The sequence below is a fragment of the Martes martes genome (assembly GCF_963455335.1).
Source record: "Martes martes genome assembly, chromosome: 1".
NCBI classification, from domain to species: domain Eukaryota; kingdom Metazoa; phylum Chordata; class Mammalia; order Carnivora; family Mustelidae; genus Martes; species Martes martes.
Window position 1 is genome coordinate 163,855,367 of NC_137888.1, and position 22,715 is coordinate 163,878,081.

Genomic DNA, 22,715 nt, shown 5'->3' on the forward strand with positions numbered 1-22,715 from the left:
TCCATAAAAGAGATTTACAGATATGCTCTTCCCAACATAGCCACTGAAGAGTTAAAGGAGGAAGAATGGAAGGGAAGGTGAGAAGGAGAGGGAGAGAAAACTTACTCACTTCAGTTAAGTGATTGAGGTTAGACAAACCTGCATTCACTTGCCAGCTCTTTTGTATGACTGTTTCAGTTTCCTCTATAAAAACAAGATAATGATGTATACTATACAGGGTTGTTGAGATTATTAAAGGAGATAATAATGTACATGAAGCACCTAGTATGGTGTGTAGTGTGACAGGATATTAGAAATCTGTCATTACCCAAACCATAAGAAACTCTTAATCTCACAAAACAAAAACAAGGGTTGCCGTGGGGAGGGGGTTATGGACATTGGGTTATGGACATTGGGGAGGGTATGTGGTATGAGGGTATGTGCTACAGTGAGTGCTGTGAAGTGTGTAAGTCTGACGATTCACAGACCTGTACCCCTGGGGCGAATAATACAGTATATGTTGATTTAAAAAATTAAAAAAAAAAAAAGAAATCTGTCATTACCAAGTTTTCAGATTGCCTAGATACCTCCCCTGCCCTGGCTTTTATTTATTCCCTCTATGCTATAGGCATCTACTGTTTCTTGTCTTTAAGGTAATGCACTGCCTACCCTGAACGTTTCAGGGACTGATTCTGTGCTTTTTCCTTTCCAACTGCAGGCTAGTTCAGTGTTTCCTAGCCTCTTTTCAGGCTTCAACACAAATGAAGTAACAAAAAGTAAAGAGGGAACATCCACTTTCCCCAATTCAGCCAGGAATATATTCAGGTTCCCACCACATGTCATACCCCTACCCCAGCTGTGTTTGTTCTAGTCAAACCCTGGCAGAAGCTACCTTGGGTCCCTGTTGGTGTTAGCCCTGGGATCTGGTTCTTCCTGTTTCTCTCAGTACCCACTCTGCAAGATTCTTCAGCCATCCTGTCCTACTGACCTATTGCCCAATTAGGGAAGCACACTTCCCTATCCCGGCTCTCAGAGATGGCTCTGAACTTTTGAGCCACACCCGAAGAGTGATGCACTAGGTGAAACATTCCCAGCCTGATACTCATCCAGTTTCTCATTCATCAGGAATTTGACACAAAAGAGCCCGGCTTATCTTTAATCTAAGATGACAACTGTGTTGACCTCCAGTGGCTGAAACATTTTATTAATTTACTTATTTATTAATTGTTTACCTACAACAAAATCTAGATGTCTTTTTATATTTTGTAAATAGAGCACATTTTGCTTGGGGATGGGGGATGGATTTCACATGTCAAAATATGACATAACCTATACTGAAAAAAGGTCTCACAGTCTTCAGGCTTTCTGTTCACTAATAGTTAAACTCAAACCGTATTCAAGTGTCTAAGTTTTCTTTGAGTTGTAATGATTTGGGAAGGACTTTTGAGTAAAAAGTCTCAAAATGAGAGTATTAATCTTATATTCCTCTGTGATCCAGCTGGAGTCTCATGGAAAGCACGTGCCAAAATCATATACTTGTAGGACCAAGAAATGCCCCCCGACTTCATGTCCAGAGAGCTCTAATTGGCATCATATCAAGAGATTAAAATCCTTTAGAGAGAGTTCTTGATTTTAAAAAATCACATGTGGGGGCGCCTGGGTGGCTCAGTGGGTTAAAGCCTCTGCCTTTGGCTCAGGTCATGATCCCAGGGTCCTGGGATCGAACTCCGCATCAGGCTCTCTGCTCAGCGGGGAGCCTGCTTCTCTCTCTCTCTCTCTCTCTCTCTCTCTCACTCTCTCACTGTCTGCCTCTCTGCCTACTTGTGATCTCTGTCAAATAAATAAATAAAATCTTTAAAAAAAATTTTTTTTAATCACATGTGAAAGACTGTACACAGTGTACTTTTCCTTCCCCACCCCCACTCTTTCATTTGATACTAATATTTAATGAGAGGACAGACATGTTCTTTCTTTGAATTCCCTGGGTATTTTACTTCCCTATTTTAGGATTTAGGTAGGAAGTAAACACTAGCAAGTAAAGTAAAAGGGATTATAATATTAATAATGGGAGTAGTGGGAAGTCAATAGGAACTGGAATAATGGGTATTTTCTTCCTTTTGTTGTTGTTTACATTTTGCATTTGATTAAGGGTATAGAAACAGTAAGTTTTTTAAAAGACAATAATAAAGGAAATCTAGAAACAGGAAGCATGAACCAAGTGTTTAGGATTCTCAGTACACCTCATTAACCTAGTAAGGGGAAGTTACTGCATCTTTCTCAGCCTCGCATTTCTTAATTAGAAATTGAAGTACCTCCCAGGGACAAGGATTAATGTAGAAATGTCTTCATGAATCAGAGGCAGATGCCACACATAAAAAGGCATGGGGTGTGGGGGTGGGTGGTTATGGCTTTTGTTATTATTGGTGTTAGTATTTTGGTACTTTGATGTTTACAGTGATTAACTAAATGTAGATTGAACCCTAAATTCCTCCCCCACATGCACTCCTCCACCCAAAATGACATTACATCATCTTTACTGGGCTCTTTGTGTTAGCCTGATTTCAGACCATAATTTCACATGTAGGTTATGTAAGCCACATAAAAATGACTGATGGCACTGAAAAACGTTTGATTGGAAATTGCTAAGCTTGATCAGGTTTGTGCTTTCAAATTGTGGGTTGTGAGGTTGTGAAAAGAGCTAAGAAGCAAACTTCCGTGACCTGGGTGAACAAATCAGCAAAAGTGTTTCAGTAATGACAGGCCCAGTAAAGATCTTTAAGGTGCTGAGGCAACCCAGAAGACCTACATTCCAAGCACCAAGGGCATCTTGCCAACCTCTTTGTTCATCATATTTTACAAAAGCCTCAAAGTTTAAGACTTTCTTGGTTTTCTCCCTGATGTTTCCTGCAGATTGGAGGCACTTACTGTAGTAACCCAAACACAGCTGTGTAAGTGTAGGAGCGCCTGGCTGGCTCAGCTGGTAGATCAGGTAACTCTTGATCTCAGGGTCGTGAATTTGAGCCCCAAGTTGGGTATAGAGCCTACTTTAAAAAAAAAAAATGTGTAAGTGTAATGGGGTTTCAGCTACACAATAACAGCTGTGACTTTTCTGTTCTTTCAGAAAGTCATCATTCTCCAGGTAATTCTTATGACTTGAAGAGGAAAGCAAATGCTAGTAGTTATTAGTTGGTGAATTAATGGGGCTGTTTCAACTGAACCCATTGTGGGTCTTGCTTCACCCTTGAGTTCTGCAGCTTTATGTCAACTTGGCAAGTCTCCTAACCTGTTGGTCTGTTTTCATCTGCAGGGAAATGGAGCGCATTCTACTTACCCAAATGCTATTTCACTATTTTAAGTACTATCTCTGGGAACAATAGTGTATTTTCTCATTTGGGAAGATTCTCAGCTTGAGGAAATCTTGCTGTTAATTTCTCATGTAACCATGAGTAAATTATTCCATCTCTGAAGGACTTCATTTTCCGCAGGAGCATAGTGAGGATTAGCAGTTTCTATTCGGCTCTCTCCAGAGATTTGCAAAGATCAGATGAAATTTATTTGAGATACCTTCCCGCTCACACATACAAAACACATGCCATGAAAGGAAGGTAGGTAGAACAGTTTCATCAATTTAAAGGAAAGCTTGGAACAGACCAGTGAATGGACTTAGTTATTTGGCAAAGTTGAGTCAGGGAAATAGCAGGAACCCATTTGTATGTGCTGGCCCTCCTGATGAGCAAGTAAGAAAAGAGGCTTGTGCCTCTCTTGTCCTTTTTGAAAGAAGGACAGAATATGTACCCAGAAAGCCCATTTGTGAGATGTCAGGAAAAAGTATACTAGAACAGTGAAGATTTTAGAAAATGTAAAATTGAGGATGTAGTGATAGATGAAGAAGTGGAGAATTAAAGGGGGGGAAAGTCAGAAGGAGGAAGCCTTGAATGTTGGAGCCACACAGCACTTGAGGTCAACAAGCAGTCCTTTTGAACTTTCTCACTAGGGATTGTTGGAGGGACCTGGGAAGATCGTAAAAGACAAAAATGAAACCAAATGTATACCCGTGATGAATCTTTCCCACTGAGCTCCATTTCTGTGCAGGACATTTGACGTCTAACTTCTGTTCAACTTCACAGTTGCCCTTTGGAGTAGGTAGATTGCCTCTTCACAGGATCACCCACACTGGTGGGTTGCACAGCCAGGGTTTGAAACCAAAGCCCAGACTGAGCAGATTATCGGCTGGTAAAAATTGCATAAAAACAGAGGCGTCTGGGTGGCTAAGTGGGTTAAGTTTTCTGTCTGCCTTTGGCTCAGGTCATGATCTCGGTCCTGGGATCCAGCCCTGCAGCCGTTGTCTTGGGCTCCCTGCTCAGCAGGGAGTCTGCTTCTCCCTCTGCCCTCCGCTCCCCATTCCTATGTGTGTGTGCTCTCAAATAAAAAAAATCTTTTAAAGAAAAAGAAAAAAAAATTATTTTGAAGATTTTATTTATTTATTTGATAGAGAAAGAGATCACAAGTAGAGAGAGCAGTAAGCAGAGGGAGAGGAGGAAGCAGGCTCCCCGCCAAGCAGAGAGGCCGATGCAGGGCTCAATCCCAGGACCCTGAGATCATGACCCGAGCCGAAGGCAGAGGCTTAACCCACTGAGCCACCCAGGTGCCCAAGAAAAAAATTTTTAAAGAAAAACCAAATCCAGTGTGAAAATAGTTTCCAGAACCCTTGTCATGTTAGTGACCATTTTATGATAAACATTGGCTTATAATAAGGTTCAAGAATGTTGGGAACAAGTGCTAAGGACTTTTGTTAAGTACCCTGTGATTCATATACAGTGTTACATATTTATATATAGTGTTGCATAACTACAGAATTTCCCTCTTTACAAACAGATAAAAATCTGAGGGGCAGCCTGAAGTGTTATTAATAAATCCTCTTAGGTATTCACAAGTGACAGTATCCAAAACATATTTTATCACAACCCAAAGCCTTGAAATAGCCCAAAAAGGAACCTGAAAGAGATACATGTAGGAGGGAACTCCATAAAATACTGTCAAGCAAAAGTTGCAGATGGCACAGGGAAATCCAGTTGATGAAAGAAACTCAATGTGAAATGGACCAAACAAGCGAGAGATTATACTGCCAGAAGACAAAGCAATAATACCTTCAGAGTGCCAGGGAAGAATAACTGTGACCTCAGAATGCTGGGTACACCTAATTTATTATTCAAGAAAGAGAGTGAAATTGAGAACTTTCAGACATATGTAAACAAAAATTACCACTCATGGAAACCGTTGCTGAAGGAAATACTAAAGGATAAAACTCAAGAAGGGGGGAAAGACTCAAACAATGGGTGAAAGAAGTCAGTAATGCACATTCTAATTAAATAGGGACTTAAAATTATATATACTAAAAAAAAATCTGAATGCCTTACACCGATTTGGATCTAAAATTATAGAAAAGAACGTGGGGTTCAAGGACTGCATTTCAGCAGCATATTAAGAGTGTTGGGGCGCCTGGCTGGCTCAGTAGAGCATGTGGCTCTTCACCTCAGAGTTAAGTTCGAGCCCCAAGTTGGGTATAGCATTTACTCAAAATTAACATCTTTAAAAAAAAAAAAAGAGTGTTAAAACTTGGGGGGAAGAAACATATTTTGTACCTTAATCTGCCTGGTACTTGGCAACTTTCTGCTCACTTTATTCTTGTCCCTTTCAGTCAGTAGGTGCTCAAAGAAAAATAAAATAAAACACAAATGTGAATGCAGTTTTTCTTTTCAACTAGATGTGTAGCTGTGGGACTCCTAAACACAGATAAAATGACAGAATAGGGAACTTAAACCTTGGTCCCCCAGCATGGACTTGCTACTGCTGATAGTTCGGTGGAGAGGTGGGGCAGGAAGGTCTTCTCACCCAATCTTTTATAATGCACACCAAAGTATATGTCACCCTAGCCCAGGCTTGGGGCTGGAATATTCTCTCGTAGCAACCTGTGAGCTCTGGCCTGGCCTTGCCCTCTCTGGGCCTCTGTGTCTTCACCCAGGATGAAGACAACAGAAGACAGGCTTATCTTTACAAATATGTGCACAGAGAGCATGCTGAAAGAAACCACCATCAGCAGACTGAGTTCAAAATGACACTGACAGATGCAGGCGCAGTTAAGACTTTACCAGGGATTCGTCCTATAGAATTACATGGGGGAACTACTTCCTGTTGCTGAATGCAGGTAGCAGAGGTAATGCAGGCAAGGAAGTAGCTTGTTACAAATAGCTACGTTTTAGTTCAGTTTTAAAAAGAGCTTCTCTAGGGGTGCCTGGGTGGCTCAGTGGGTTAAACCTCTGCCTGCTGGCCTGGGTTGGGATCGAGCCCCACATGGGGCTCTCTGCTCAGCAGGGAGCCTGCTTATCCCTCCCTCTCTCTGCCTGCCTCTTTGCCTATTTGTGATCTCTGTCTGTCAAATAAATAATAAAATCTAAAAAAAAAAAAAAAAAAACTTCTCTAATAGTGAAAAACACTGCCTTAAGAAAAATGAAACCCTGCAGCTGGAGGTATTCAGTGCTTGTCACGGGTGTCATAGAAATAATCCCTCAGTTGAAAGAGATGCAACTAGATTTCTAAGATCTTTTCTAACCTCCAGAGTTTAAGATTCCTTCTTTTTTTTTTTTTTTTTTAGATTTTTTTATTTATTTGACAGACAGAGATCACAAGTAAGCAGAGAGGCAGGCAGAGAGAGAGGAGGGAGGAAGCAGGCTCCCTGCCAAGCAGAGAGCCCGATGCGGAGCTCGATCCCAGGACCCTGGGATCATGACCCGAGCTGAAGGCAGAGGCTTTAACCCACTGAGCCCCCCGGGCGCCCCTAAGATTCCTTCTTTTAAGGGAACCTATGTTATCTTTCAAACAATACTTCCGATGTTTGTGGTATACTTTCTTCACAACATACTGATTTTAACAGCTCTAGATGTATAGGGAGGTGTATGATAGTGATCATCTTTGAGACCTGTAAAATCGAGTGTAAGATATTTGGATTTATTGTATAGTTAGCACAGTAATGTGGACTGCAGTGAGCCTAAAATGAGATTAAGGCCATGAATTAGTCACCACGGGAAATATTTGGCTGGCTAAAAAGTTTTTCAAATTGCCCATGAATTCCTTTCAGGGAGCATGTTTTCAAGTGATGCCTTCTTTAATAAGTAGAAACATTTTCAAAAAGGCCTTTATGTGGGATTCCTGGATGGCTCAGTCCATTGGGTGTCTGTCTTCTGCTTGGGTCATGATCCCAGGGTTCTGGGATCAAGTCCTGGGTCCGGTTCCTTGCTCAGCAGGGAGTCTGCTTCTCCCTCTGCCTGCCACTCCCCCTGCTTTTTCTCTCTCTCTTTCTGATAAATAAATAAGTAAAACGGAAAGAAAGAGAGAGGAAGGAAGGAAAGAGGGAAAGGGCCATTATGTTTGGGTACATTGTGAAGATGGAAAGGACAAAAAACTGACATTTTTTAACAATGCTTTTGTGTTGACATGAGTATAAAAAATTAAGATTATTACCCTCATTTTATAGATGAAGGAACTTGCTTTGAAAAGCAAGCTAACTTAACTAACAGTTTAAGAGAGGCAGACGTAGGACTCAAACCCAAATTTTCCTGGCTATAATCATTTTTCCCCAGTGTTTATTATAAACCTTGAATATGCTGCAAAGTTGGAAACAGTTATACAGTGAGCACTCATACCACCCACTTCTTAGATTCTACATTCTGCTGTGTTTTCTCACATATCTTCCCATCTATCCATCCTTCCTCTCATTTTTTAAAAAGATTTATTTATTTATTAGAGAGAGAGTGGGGGAAGGGGCAGAGGGAGAGGGAGAGAATCTCAAGCAGACTCCACACTGAGCACAGAGGCCAACATGGACTCCGTCTCACGACCCTGAGACCATGACCTGGGCCAAAATGAACTGACTGAGCCACGCAGGCACCACCTTCCTCTTATTTTTTTAATGCATTTCAAAGTAAATTGCAGACATCCATAATCTTTTTTAACAGCTTCATTGAGATATGATTTATATACCATAGAATTCACCCATATATAGTTCAGGGGTGCCTGGGTGGCTCAGTTAGTTGGGTGTCTGCCTTCGGCTCAGGTCATGATCCCAGGGTTCTGGGATCCAGCCCCATGTGGGGCTCCCTGCTCAGTGAGGAGTCTGTTTCTTCCTCTGCCCCTCCCCCTGCTCATTCTCTGTCTGTCTCTGTCTCCAATAAAATCTTAAAAACAACAAGAAAATATATATATATCAGTGATTTTTAGTGTATTTACAGATATATACAGCTATCACCATAATCAGTTTTAGGGCATCTTTATTGCCCTCCAATCTTCCCATTACACCCAGATCTTGGCAATCATTAATTCTTATCTCTATAGATTTACCTGTTTGGGACATTTCATATACATGGCATCATACAGTTTGTGGTCCTTTCTGACCAGTGTCTTTCACTTAGAATAATGTGTTACATTATTGTATATATACAATAATGTATACATCTATCTTGTAGCATGTGTCATTATTTCATTTCATTTCATTTCCAAGTAATATTCCATTGTACAGTTGCTCCACATTTTATTTATCCATTCATCAGTTGATGGACATTTACTTGTTTCCACTTTTTGGCCATCAAGAATAATGTTGTTGTGGGACGCCTGGGTGGCTCAGTGGGTTAAGCCTCTGCCTTCAGCTCAGGTCATGATCCCAGGGTCCTGGGATCGAGCCCCGCATCGGACTCTCTGCTTGGCAGGGAGCCTGCTTCCTCCTCTCTCTCTGCCTGCTTCTCTGCTTACTTGTGATCTCTGTCTGTCAAATAAATAGATAAAATCTTAAAAAAAAAAAAAAAAGAATGTTGTTGTGAATGTTTGTGTACACCTTTTTGAGTGGAAATACGTTTTAATTTCTCTTCAGTGTATACCTGGAGTGGAATTTCTGGGTGATACAGTAATTCTATATTTAACTTTTGGAGGAACTGCCAAACTCTTTTCCAAAGCTTGAGACACCATTTATATTCCTACCAGCTGTATGAGAGTTCAAATTTATCCACATCCTCCCCAACACTTTTTATTATCCTCTTTTTGATTCTAGGTATATAGAGTTACTACATTCTTCCTCCCATTGACTCCACCTTGACATCAGGCTCCAAACAATCATGTTACTGTAGCTTGGTCCAGCTCCCTGTATGGCTGTGTAATTTGGATCAACTATAGACATGCCTCAGATTTCTTACTTACAAAAGGGAGTTTAGCTCATCTGGGCTTCTTGAGTAGTTTCAAAGTGGCATCACAGTATAGAGGTTAAAAACTTGGGTTTAAAGTCAACCATACATGACGGGGCGCCTGGGTGGCTCAGTGGGTTAAGCCACTGCCTCCCACTCAGGTCATGATCTTAGGTCCTGGGATCGAGCCCCGCATTGGGCTCTGCTCAGCAGGGAGTCTGCTTCTCTCTCCTCTCTCTGCCTGCCCTTCTGCCTACTTGTGATCTTTCTCTGTCAAATAAATAAATAAAATCTTTAAAAAAATAAAATAAAATAAAAAAATAAAGTCAACCATACATGGATTTGAATCTTTGCTCCCTACTTTATTTCTGTGTGCCCTTAGACAAGTCACTTTACTTCTCTGAGCTTCAGTTTCCTTATCTGTAAAGTGAAGATAATACCTACTACCCTCTTGGAGTTTTAAAAATGAATTTCGATAGGGGCGCCTGAGTGGTGCAGTCAGGTGTCTCTTGATTTTGGGTCAGGTCATGATCTCAGGGTCCTGGGATCAAGCCTGCTTTGGGCTCCACACTCAGCACAGACCCTGCTTGAGTTTCTCTCTGCCTCTCCCCCCACCAAATAAATAAACTTTTAAAAAATTAATTTGGGGGCACCTGGGTGGCTCAGTGGGTTAAAGCCTCGCCTTCAGCTCAGGTCATGATCCCAGGGTCCTGGGATCAAGCCCCATATCGGGCTCTCTGCTCAGCAGGGAGCCTGCTTCCCCTTCTCTCTCTCTGCCTGCCTCTGCCTACTTGTGATCTCAGTCTGTCAAATAAATAAATAAAACCTTTTAAAAAATTAATTTGGATATATAGTAGACACTAAATAAATGGCAGCAGCTGCTGTTACTTTTCTGTTTTAGTGGTATGCTTGAGCTACGTTTATATCATATATTCTCCAACATTCCTGAAAGACTATACAATTATGGAACACATGCCAAAATGTCACATGGGTCTGTTCTCATCAGCAGACTGATTGTCACCACTGCCATGCTCCCCTCCCTGTCACCCAGCATCAATCCTTAGGTTAGGAGGGTTATTTGCTTCTAGGCCCAGCTCTTCCCTTAAATCTCAAGGGATTGAGACTTTGGAACACTCCTTTTATAAAGCCTCTGTCCCATCTCTGGTAAGGAGAGAGAATGATGAAGTCATCAAATCCTAAAAACAGCACAGAATAGTGAGCTTATTTAAATAAAATAGGACGAACCTGAAAAGGCAGTAGTATGTCAACGTATTCTTATGGCAGTTGGTAGACTTAAAATTTTATAGAAAATCAGTTCTAGAGGTGGTGCCTGTTTCTGAGCACATGCCCTAGGCAGCAGATGAAGTGAAAAGACAGTCACAGAGAATACGGGCCCGAGTTACAGGTAACAGGGGGAAACACTCTCTGATCTGTTCCATCACTTCAGTAACAGAATTTCAGTGCGAGAGAAAACAATACAGATGCCTATTAAGGATAAAGGAGAACTCAGTAGGATTCAGTAATACAGTGAAACGGGTCGGACTGTGCCTTTTAAATAAAAATACTTGTTTCTTAGAGAAAGAATGGAGTGTAGGATATAATTATTATATAATTATTGGGAGGGAGAATATCAGTGATGCTGCAGTATAAGAATTACCTTAAACAGAAAACTTCTGTGTATTCCTTAAAAGTTGGTGTGCTATATATGAGATTAAAAACAAGGAAAGGGAGGGTAGTTTTAAATGTCATCTTTTTTCTTTTTTTTTTTTTTTTTTTTTAAACACAGAGTCTCTTGAGGCTTCTATGCTAGCGTTGGGTGTGTGTTTGCCCCAGTAGTGTTCAGTAGTAGTGTATTCTCCTGTCGACCTGAGCCCTCTGTCTGACTGAGAGATTTACATTTTATTCACCACAAACTAGAGATGTGTTTATTGTTCCCTTTCCAGTCTGTTTTAATGTATAGTGTTCAACTATCCTCCTACCTACGTATCTCTTTGTCTGGTTCCTGGAATTCCCACACACAGCCTACCCCAGTCTATCCTCTTCTCCTCTACATAACCCATATTCCTAAAACGCTGTGTTCCTCATGTCATCCCTCCCCCATCAGCAATCTGCTTTGGGCCCATTTACTTTCTGTTCCAGAAACCCAACCCCATACCTACCTCTTAAGGCCAGATTTCCATTTTTATCTCCTATCCTATACCCATGTTCTTTTTCTACCTCAAATCTCTGATCTTGTCCTTAAAACTTGTTTCAACCCTACTGGTCCTTAGGTACCCAGACCAGGTTCTACATTTAAGTAGATAACCTTCTCATAGGTAGTCCTAAGTGCTAGAGATACAAGATGAATTAAATGACCTGCTCCCAAGGAACTTTATCTCCCTCCATTCTTCCTGTTTTTTTCTCAGTTATAGCCACACTGGCCTATTTTGTGTCCCTCAGACCTGCCACGCTAGTTCTCATCTTGAGAACTTGATACTTGCTATTCCTTCTGCCTTAAGATACTCCTCCCCCCACATCTTCATAAGTCCATTCGTATCATCATTCAAGTTTCATCTGTCATCGTTGGAGAGCACTGAACAGGGAAGAGTTCTTCTGACTATTCCAGCTTAACCAACCACCAGGCTGTCTGTCATATATATACCCCTATTGATCTTCATTTTACTTATCCTTACCTGCAGTTGTCTTGGTTTTTCTGCTCCCCCCAACACACATACATCTTAGCATGTAAACTGCTGAGGGCAGGCATTCTGTGTTGCTTACCACACTGTATTCCCAGTACTTTGAACATACCTGGTACACAGCAGACTCTCAGTAAATATTTGTTGACTGAGATGTCCTACTAGACACTGTGCTTGGCCATGGGGATGAAGGTCTGAACCATGAACATCCAGGTGAGTGACCTGTCCAGTATCAGGATAAGCTACTGGTGACGCTAGAAGGTCAGTTTTCATTTATGTGCTGTTTATCGTGTGATGAAACCTGCTTAATTGTATTCTAGTCTTTGCCTCTCTTTTGCTGCTCAGAACGGAGTAAGAACTCCCTCATTTATTATAAGTATGCTCCAAGCTAACCAGGGCTGCTAGCATTGCTGCAAATACTGTGTGTTGAGAAGATTGTGAAAGAACCATGTTGCTGCTATGATATGGCCTTGAGACAAGCTGTCCATTCCAGGGACTAAGAGCTGTCCCCATTAGCATGCCCTTTTATCCCAGGCCACTGACTTAATTTCTTTGTGCTTTTGTTTTCTTCCTTTGCAGAATGGGTTTTGGGGATTATATGTGAATAATACCAGGAAAAAATATAGAATGCATAAAGTTCTAACTGTCCCCCCACCTTCTTAGATGCGAACGATTAGAAGAACAACTAAATGACCTAACGGAACTCCATCAGAATGAAATCTTAAACTTGAAGCAGGAGTTGGCCAGCATGGAAGAGAAAATTGCATATCAGTCCTATGAACGGGCCCGGGACATCCAGGTTAGCATGAAGGCTCGGGTTTGTAAAAGCAAAAGACTAACAAGTAGAATGGTGGTTGGCAGGGGCCAGGGGTTGAAGGGAATGAGGGGTTTTTGTTTAATGACTATAGAGTTTCAGTTTTACAAGATGGAAAGAGCTATGGAGTTTGATGGCAGTGACAGCTGCACAACATTATGAATGGATTTAATACCACTGAGCTGTACGCTTAAAAAAGGTTAATTAAGGTGGTAGGTTTTATGTTATGTGTCTTTTACCACAATGAAAAAGAAGAAAAAGGAATAAAATACTGATGCATGCTATAACATGGATGAATCTGGGAAACATTATGCTTAGTGAAAAAAAGCCAGTCACAAAAGACCACATATTATGTGATTCCATTTACATGAAATGTCCAGAACAGGCAAATCTATGGAGACAGAAGGTAGCTGAGCAGTTGCCAGGGGCTGCAGGAAGGGGAAATAGGGAGTAAGAGCTAAGGGATAGGGGATTTCTTTTTGGGGTGATGAAAGTGTTCTAGAATTTGATGGTAGTGATGGTAGTACACCATTATGAATTTACTAAATCCCACTGAATTGTACACTCTAAAATGGTTAAAATTTAATGTTAGGCGTGTTTTACCATAATAATGAAAAGTTTAGGAAAAAAGATGAGGTCTGTAGAGTATCAAGAGAAGGTTATACCAACTGTAATATACCTACCCTTCAAATGATGTGCATTTCTTGAAAGGCTGTACCATGTAGGGGTGGTATGCTTGCTTGTGTTCCTAGGAAATGTTCTGAGGATCACAGGTCTCGGTATATAGACCACCTGCATTATTACATCTGTTGGTTACCATTTCAGGAGCTGCTCTGACAAGACTCAGGGCCATCTTGTCTGTCTTCTACTATAGCAAAGGAGGCATTTATCCTAGTTGCCAAATTCAAACCTTTTACAGGCACATTGCCAGGCCATTTGCGAAAATAACACATGAGGCAGTTATGTTTAAGGCTCTCTAGTTAATGCTATGAGGAAATAGAGTATGTAACTTTTTTCTTACTCCAGTTGGGAGGTATTTCTAAGGGAACAGTTGCTGGTTTCACAAAGAAGTATCTTGAAATAAGCTAGTCTTAGGGAAGGGAAGTGGTCCAAGAATCTTGTATTACAGCCTTAAAGAATTAAGGGAATGTCTGGATCATTTGCCCAGCTGCCATCTTCTCCAGACTCCGGAATTCTGTTTATGTTTTAGTTTTTTTCCCATGATCATTCTGGTCTGGGTAGCATTCACTGTCCATTCATGAGCTTGCTTCGGTCTGAAGTTGCCTCACCCTCATCTCAAATCACAGGACACCAGGATGCATTGAAACCAAGACCAGAAAAACCTAGGGCTTCCACCACTGCTGAACTTTGGAGCATACCTGACCATAGCTAAGGAAATAGGTTCTGTCCTCTGAATGTTGAGGGTGAATTTCATATAAACTCACAGCTTGAAGGGAGCATATCACTTATAATGTTTGGTCTAGTGTTTGGGCATAGTGTCCCCCTTACAAAGATCAATCTTAAAAGCGGCTGTAGAGGGAGTATACTCTTCTTATGAAGACAGATCAGAGAGCCCTTTACACTGATGTCTGTGATTTACTTGACTTGGAAAACAACAGGTAGTGCATACAAGGATGTCCAGAGGATGTTCACCATGTCATTGTTACGGTGAAAAAGTTGAAAGTAACCTAAATCTCTCCAGCAGGGACCTGGCTGAATAAACTGTGGCGTATCTATCTGTACTACAAAATGCTACATAGCAATTAAAAAGAATGAGGTAAATCTCTACACATTGACTTGGAAAGGATCGGCAGGACCCACTGTTGAGTGAAAAAAAAAAAGACTTATGCATTGGTTCCTATAATATGATACTATTTATATTAAGAGAGGAAGTTAAAAATAATTCCATACATTTCCCTAGGCTTAAATATGTATGTATTGAAACATAGGTGAAAGAAGGAACACATGTCAAAGTGACAGTATTACTTCAAGGCCAAGACCTGGATTTAAGGAAAATATCAAGAGAGACTATATATCCTCCTTGAAATGTTGAGCAAGTACGCTTGTCCTGTGCAATTAAATTAGTGATTTTTAAATGGAAAAAAATCATATACTAGAGGTCTTGTTGTTAAAATGTTCAAGACCAATTCCAAATGTGGCTGCTACTTCCTGTGAGCCATCCCATGAGGAATGCAATGGAGGGCAGTTTAGGTGAATAATAATTGCTGGAATAATGACTTACACATTGAGCCTTCCGTATTCAAGACTCTCACATATTTAAAATCATTGGCATAGCTCAAGATGCATCTGGCTTGCCCAAAGTGCATGTTATCTATTCAGAGTAGTGTAAGCAGAAGGCTTAACTATTCCCTGTTCTGGCCCACAGGAGGCCCTGGAGGCGTGCCAGACCCGCATCTCCAAGATGGAGCTGCAGCAGCAGCAGCAGCAGGTGGTACAGCTGGAAGGGCTGGAGAATGCGACTGCCCGGAACCTTCTGGGCAAACTCATCAACATCCTTCTGGCAGTCATGGCGGTCCTTTTGGTCTTTGTCTCCACGGTAGCCAACTGCGTGGTTCCTCTCATGAAGACTCGCAACAGGACGTTCAGCACTTTATTCCTTGTGGTTTTCATTGCCTTTCTCTGGAAGCACTGGGATGCCCTCTTCAGCTATGTGGAACGGTTCTTCTCCTCCCCCAGATGATGCTGGCGCAGAAGGCAGTGCTCCCCTACCCTCTGGCGAGTGCATGCAGTGAAGAATTAGACAGCAACTTACCTACTCTGAAGTTTTCTACAACAACAAAAGAGTTGAGTGAATCTGTTTACATTTAGAATAATGTTTTTTTCTTCAAGAGACACAATTGCAATAGTATTTTTTAGATTTTATCCAAGAAGTTTTTTGGGCAAAAATCTTGGATCATTTTTATGTAGCATGATTTTCCTTGGGATGCAAATCTTAAACAGTCCTTTAATATGAACCAACAATCTGGAGCACACTGAAGGGCATTCTAAATTGTGGCTTGAAGGACTGCACTAAAACCCACTAAAAAGATGCAAAAACCTGATTAGGGGAAACCAGTTAAACCTAACACCCTGCCTCGTCTGGGCTCACCACCTCTCCCCCTCCCAGACTAACTTTACTGTGAAATCCTGCCACATTCCATGTCTGAATTTTTGGATTCAGGGTGGATTGTCCTTGTCCGTGGAAGAACATATGGATCTCTCCCTGGCTTTCTCACCCAAGTTGGCCACTCATGCTAACCCTGGAGTATGATCACTTTTGAACCTGGTCCCTTAACCTTTGCTAGGATACAGAAGTGAGAGCATCATGCCCCCAAAGGATCACTGCAAAGCCCTACTACAGTATTTTGAAGTAGCCCTCTAAATACTTAAATTTGAAGCAAAATCCCTTGGCCGCACTTTTAAGGTTTTTTTAAATATGTGTATAGTCACCAACTTAAAAAAACAAAAAATCCGAACAGCATACTTGAAGAATGTAATACTCAAACTCTCAGTGCTTCCTTATGGTTTCTAATAGGATTTTTTATTATTGTTATTATTATTATTGGGTTTTTTTGGAAGGGGTTGGGAGGGTCTTTTATTTTTCCTTTGAAATAAAGAAGTGATGTTTTTAAATGAAGAAATGTGTGGATATTTAAGTGTGCTGCTCCCTCTTGTCTTGAAATAGTTTGAGTAAGGGAAGACTTGCTATAAATGCTTTCCTCTGAAGCCCTTGTTTTGAGATGCAGCTTAGACTTCCTCCTCTGGCTGCTGCTGCTCTTTGGTGTCCTGCCACCCCCACCCACCACTTCATGGGCTTGGCTTGGTTGGAGAGGAAAGGGGTGTGCAGGGAGAGGAGGAGGCTGTTTCCACAAACCAGCATGATAGGATAGAGATTTTTTTGCCCCAAGAAAATGTTCACCCAGTGACTTTGGACTGGGATCGATTGTCTTGAGGAAGAATTGAGACTATATTATGAGAGTCATACATAATTCCTTGTGTTTCCTTAATTTATTTTTAACACCCCCTGATTACTGAAACCAAAGTGATGTGGAATCTTCTGTCTGCATTTTGGCCCCAGCATCCTTAATTTCAAAGCTTTATTCTGTCTGCCTGAGAGAATCAACCGAAGGTGATTCTCCCAAAAAAGCAGAAAAGGATCTGTCAGGTTAGAAGGACCCAAGTTTGGGGTGTAAAATGTTATCCACTTCCTATTCATCTAGACTGACTTACTAACATACCTATGCTCAGTGGACTTTTATAGACAGTTTAGAAGAAAACGACTGAGCCTTCTTCCCCATGCTGTAACCAGTTCTACCAGGATGGAACTGGGTTTTTAGAGCATATCTAGAAAGCTTGGTTAATCTTTTCATATTCATAGTTTTGAATCCCAAATGCTGTTCCCTCTTGGCCTCAGTTCTGTGCAACCAAGTGATGAGCAAGGGGCACATAACAGCCCTGAAGAGAATAGCAAAGCATCCTTTGCCTGTTCTTCCCACACCAGGAAATTATTTTGGAACTAGATTAGCATTGCCTTCTCTGTCTGAGGGGACGGTTTACATGACAGCTCCAGCCTCCTGTGGCTTTGGCAGGCTGGCCTTCTCAGAGTCAGCATGTTGTTTCCATAATCATTTTGATATTTTAACTCAGGTACCCCAATCTTCACTCCATCCCCAGATGATTGTAGTACAACCTGTTAGCTCTGTTGACCTCTCAAAATTAGTGCCCAGAGCAGGGACCACAGGGATGATTTTTCTATTAAAAAATAATTGGAACCAATTCACGTTCAGGCCAAAAACAAATTGTTCTCATGCCTATGTATTTTAAATGCTAACTTTGCCTAAAAATACTGCAGTGACTTTAGGCAGGAGTGCCAAAGGACACCGTGACCTTGTCAAACTAGCATAGTTTCTCCTAACCTTCTCCTCTAGCTTAATCACTCAAGTATGGAAGAGAGCCCCACAAAGTTATCAATCAGAGACTGTGGCCACCATCTTCTAGTTTTTCTCAGAACCTTTGAGTCCCCTAAACTGTGTAGAGGCTACTAAGTTTTGTGGGCACTAGAAGTCACTGTGATGGATGGATTGAAATTGTTCCTATTTGCCATGGGACAATTTCTATCAAAGGATGGTTTTCGCCTCTGGACAGCCCCCTGAGCTCCCAGCCAAACAGGCCCGTGCTAACTGTCCACCATCCTCTCTCAAACTGTCTTAGGAAGGAGCTTCAGGCTAGGTCAGTCACAGTAATGGCTTTCTAGCTGTCTTGTCCCTTGATTCTTCACCAGGCCCAACAGTTGTCTGCATTTAATGCTATTTGTAACCATGCATCTGTTTTCATGCCTTCCCCCACTTCCCGCTGCCCACACCTGTTGCCTTTGTGTTTCTTTGCACTGTGGCTGTTCCCGAATTCTGGTCTAGTCGAAGCTCTTCTATAATCTCACTCTAATGGTTGTTTAACAATTGTTCTGTGAGTGGTAATTTCCCCTTGCTTTAATGCTTCTCTTTTAAAGACTACGAGCATTCCCTTTGAAATGAAGCATTCCTGGATTACTTGTTAGTGCTGGTGCTTGAGGCTGGCTGTGGTAGCATGGGTGACTCTTGTTCAGGTTGTAGAATAACTAACATTTTACCTTTTTTATGATTCAATTGAAGGGCACTTCTGTCTGCTCCAATTTCAATTCCTTGGTATATACTCAGTGCATCCTAGCAAGGAAGGCTTTCTACTCCACTGGCTCCCTAAGAAGAAAAAGTAGGTTAAATTTTACACTTCGTTGACTGGGGTCTCCTTTCTCCCCTACCCTTGCCACCCAACTGAGGTAAAAATGTGATACGAAGGAAAACACTGGGATCAAGCCTTCCTTGCTAGCCATGCCCTAATACTGAGCATATTTTTATGTGGTCTTCACTGCATTTGGTTTTGTTTCTGACTTCATATTCCTTTGAGGTACAGTCAGATGAAATGCTGAATTCCATGTAAGTTCCAGTGAGGAGCTGCCTTTCAGCTTTGGGAAATATGCATCCAAAACAAAACCAAATATTATAATCGACAAATTGACACAGGCAAAATTTATGGTTCCCACCCCCAAATGAAACTGGGGATTTTGAACGTGGCTCTAAGAGTTAACATTTCTGTGTGTTGTGTATGCTAGGTGATACCCTCAGTAGGACTGACTACTAGACTGTAAGTGTGTTTTATCAAAGTGTGTCAGAATAAAAACTCACTTGCACGAATTGAAAAGTACAGAAATGACACTTGTGAACGCGTGAACGTTAACACTGTAGTTGATAGATCTTAAGCTGCTAATTGTTGAGAGAGAATTACATTTATTGTTTTGTCTGGTTGCTGCATATTCTCAGCAGCACTTTTACTGTACATACAAATTGAAATAAAGACCTCAGCTATTAACGAGGTGGTTGGACTCGGGTTTATTTTGCTCCTTATTTTTGCATATTCAGTTTCCATGACAAGTTTGTCAGTCTGAAAACTTTCCATTAGTTTGTACATTAGAAACTGTGTGTGCGTGTGTGCGTGCAGTCAGTATCTTGAAACCATAACTGATAGCTGGGTGACTGTCACTGTCTCCCAGGATTTTATACCCATCATTTCAGATTGTCACTTTGCCACAATTCCTTTCAACTGGTAGGTAAGACTGCCTTTTAGTTCTTTGGAGGGAGTTTTTTAGAGGTATACTTCCACCTCAGATTCATCTCACAACCCCAAGTGGATATAATAATCCCTGCCTCCTCTTTTATTATTGAAATATAGTTGACCCACAATGTTACATTAGTTTTATGTGCACAACATAATGATTCGACAAGTGTGTGTGTTATGCTGTGCTCACTAGTGTAGCTACCAACTGTCACCATACAATGCTGTTAAAATACCATTGATTATATTCCCTAGTCCCTGTCCATTCTTACAAGGCTTTGTTAATAAACAAATGTTATGGTGGGTATATAGATAAACTTGGTAAAATATTTGACATCTGAAGTTCTAGATACATGTAAGGGTGTTTATGTAGCCAAATCCCATCTGTGGTTTTTTTCCAGGGGTAGTAATTTTTTTTTAAGTAATACCTATGCCCAGTTGGGGGTTCGAACCCACAACCCTGAGATCAAGAGTCACATGCTCTACTGACTGAGCCAGCCCTAGGGGTAGTCATTTTTAATATGGTTTCTCCTTAATGATCTCTGGGAAGCCTCTGGAAATCCAGAAGCTCTCATCTTGCCTTCCTTTGACAGGATATCAAGCAGGGACCTGATGACTTGGTTCTTCATAACTACAATTTGAATGTTGAGAAATTTGGGCCCACACTTCTGGCTTACTAGCTCTGCCTCCTACCCCATCTGTACTTAGAGATATCATTCCCACTTTGATCCTACCTAGTGGGTGTTGTGAAAATAAAAAGAGCCTCTGTGAAAGTTTTTTTTTTTTAATAAAGATTTTATGTATTTATTTGACAGAGATTACAAGTAGTCAGAGAGAGAGAGGGAGGGGAAACAGGCTTCCTGCGGAGCAGAGAGCCCGATGCGGGGCTCCATCCCAGGACCTTGGGATCATGACCTGAGCCAAAGGCAGAGGCCCAACCCACTGAGCCACCCAGGTGCCCCCTGTGAAAGCTTTCTAAATCACAGTAAGAATGCCCTAAATTTCTTGAAATGTGGACCAGGCTGCCATGTACAGATGTGCAGGTTGTACATTGCCCAACGCTATAGTAGGCTACACTGTGAATAATATATCCAAGTGTTATGCAGTGCCTAATGGTACAAAGAGCAGGCCTGATTACAATAATTATATAATATATAATAATCTCAAAGCCTGCTTTATTTTCATTCATTAAGAACTTGAGAAAGTGGAAGGCTGGTAACAGATCTGAGAAGCCGTTGTGAAAACAGACTGGGGAGACACGTGAGGGTATGGCCAACCAGAAAATGTATGTCTCATCTAAAGGATTCAAGTGTATTGGTTTTAAATGCTGGGCAAGTCTAAACCTAGCCAGCTTGTGACCTCAAGTCTAGGTAGTGAAGAGTGGCTCCCATTTATTGAGTACTTCTTGAATGCCAGGCATAATGCTTAGTACTTGGCATGCAGTTCTCACTTCTCCCCACAGTCTCACACGGGCAGTGTCCTCATTGTCTAGGTAAGGAAACAACCCAGGGTTCAGTGGCTTGCCCAAAACTATACCGTTAGGAAATGGTAAATGAACATGTTGGAAAACAGGTCTGTGCAACATAGATAACAAAAGATGAGTGTCTACAATGTGTGAGTGTAAGTTAATATGAACCAAGAAGAAAACAACTCAGAAAAGTAGGGAAAGGTTATGAAGAAGTAGTTCACAGAAAAAGAAATGAATGCTCAATAAGCATTCAGAAGAAAATGTTCAGCCCCATGTGTAAATCAGTACAGTAAATGAAAAAATAAAATAAAAAGCCAGTTGTGGAATACTATACTGTCTCCTGTTTGGGGGAAAATATTCTTGTTTGTGTAAATGTATGTAAGTCTCTAGAAATGAAACTGCACATTGAGTTGTCCCCAGGTAGTCACTCCAGGGTGTGGGGGCCTTCACACTTGCCGCCTGTAAAGTACGAATCTCTCTAATGCAAAATACGTTTGTCTGTTTTTTAATTAAAGATATCAAAACTGGGGCGCCTGAGTGGCTCAGTGGGTTAAAGACTCTGCCTTCAGCTCAGGTCATGATCCCAGGGTCCTGGGATCGAGCCCCACATCGGGCTCTCTGCTCCGTAGGGAGCCTGCTTCCTCCTCTCTCTCTGCCTTCCCCTCTGCCTACTTGTGATCTCTGTCTGTCATATAAATAAATAAAATCTAAAAAAAAAAAAAAAGATATCGAAACTTTTAAAAAAGAAAATGATAGGTCCATTGTGGAGAAATGAAAAGAGTTGTTAATATTTCTAATACCAGATTATAATAGACCATTTTCTTCTTTAGGATTGCCCTAGAAGGGGCTCTAGACCCAAATAAAGCCCATCTACTGGACTTTCTGGAAGCCTGGGTTTCCAGGCTTGGTGGTCAGAAGGCTGTTTTGCTGCCAGAGGGGACGTGTGGAGAAGTGTGACCGGAGTAGCGTGTTCAGCCTGTTCAGCTCAGCCCCACACTCATCCAGCAGCGTTTGAGAGCCACTGTGGGCAGGACTGGGCTATGGAGATGGCTAAGAGAAAAGGAACTGGGTAGAATGAAATACATGTTGTAATAGAGTCAGAGGCCATGTGTGGGAGTGGAGAGGAGGAGGCACTTCTGGCAGGGCAGTTGGGAAAGGCTCAGTGGAGGAGGCAGCAGTATCTGGGATGGCAGAGGATGAGTATGGGATGAGTGGAGGTGAGTGAGGAGGGTGTTGCAAGTTGAAGAAACAGTATTAAAGTGTGGAGGTGAGAAAGCCAGAGGTGAGTGGCTCCAGCCATGGATGTGAGCTGTGAGTGACTGGCAGGCTGCCTAGAACAATGTGTGAATCAGCAACAAAGTTAAAAATGATGGGGGTGAGGGGACGGGGTGGGGGGAGGGTAGGTTGTAAGAAATCTAGAATGTAATGCTGAAGTTTCATCAAAGTTCTTGAGAGGTGTAGTCACCCAGCCTTGTGTTTAAAAATAATTGTCATAATTTCAAAAGAAACCAGTAGCCTCCTTTTCATGAAGTCCAAGTCAGTTGGGTGATGGAGAAATGCTGCCCAAGGTATTAGGTCTTTTGCCTTTTGATCCTATAATAGGAGGAGCTTCAAATTGTTATTTGATGTATGAGAACTGAGGGTATAGGAAGCTCAGACCTCAATTCTTTTTTTTTTTATTTTTTTTTTTTAAGATTTTATTTATTGAGAGAGAGAGAGTGAGAGAGAACATGAGAGGGTAGAAGGTCAGAGGAAGAAGCAGATTCCCCATGGAGCTGTGAGCCCGATGCGGAACTCGATTCCAGGACTCCGGGATCATGACCTGAGCTGAAGGTAGTTGCTTAACCAACAGAGCCACGCAGGCACTCTCAGACCTCAATTCTTATCTAAAACAAACAAACAAA

General features: G+C 41.5%; 1 protein-coding gene across 2 annotated transcripts in view; it reads left to right on the top strand.

Moving 5' to 3' along the window:
* The window catches only part of TMCC1 (transmembrane and coiled-coil domain family 1), a 192,024-nt gene extending 172,925 nt beyond the window's left edge, over positions 1-19,099 (top strand). For both annotated transcript variants that reach the window (XM_080809067.1, XM_080809068.1), the window contains exons 3-4: positions 12,548-12,683; positions 15,085-19,099. In XM_080809067.1, the coding sequence (XP_080665193.1) occupies positions 12,548-12,683; positions 15,085-15,399 (451 nt within the window). In that variant the 3' untranslated portion in view covers positions 15,400-19,099. The remainder of the gene's footprint in view (positions 1-12,547; positions 12,684-15,084) is intronic.
* The last annotated feature ends 3,616 nt before the right edge of the window (positions 19,100-22,715 follow it).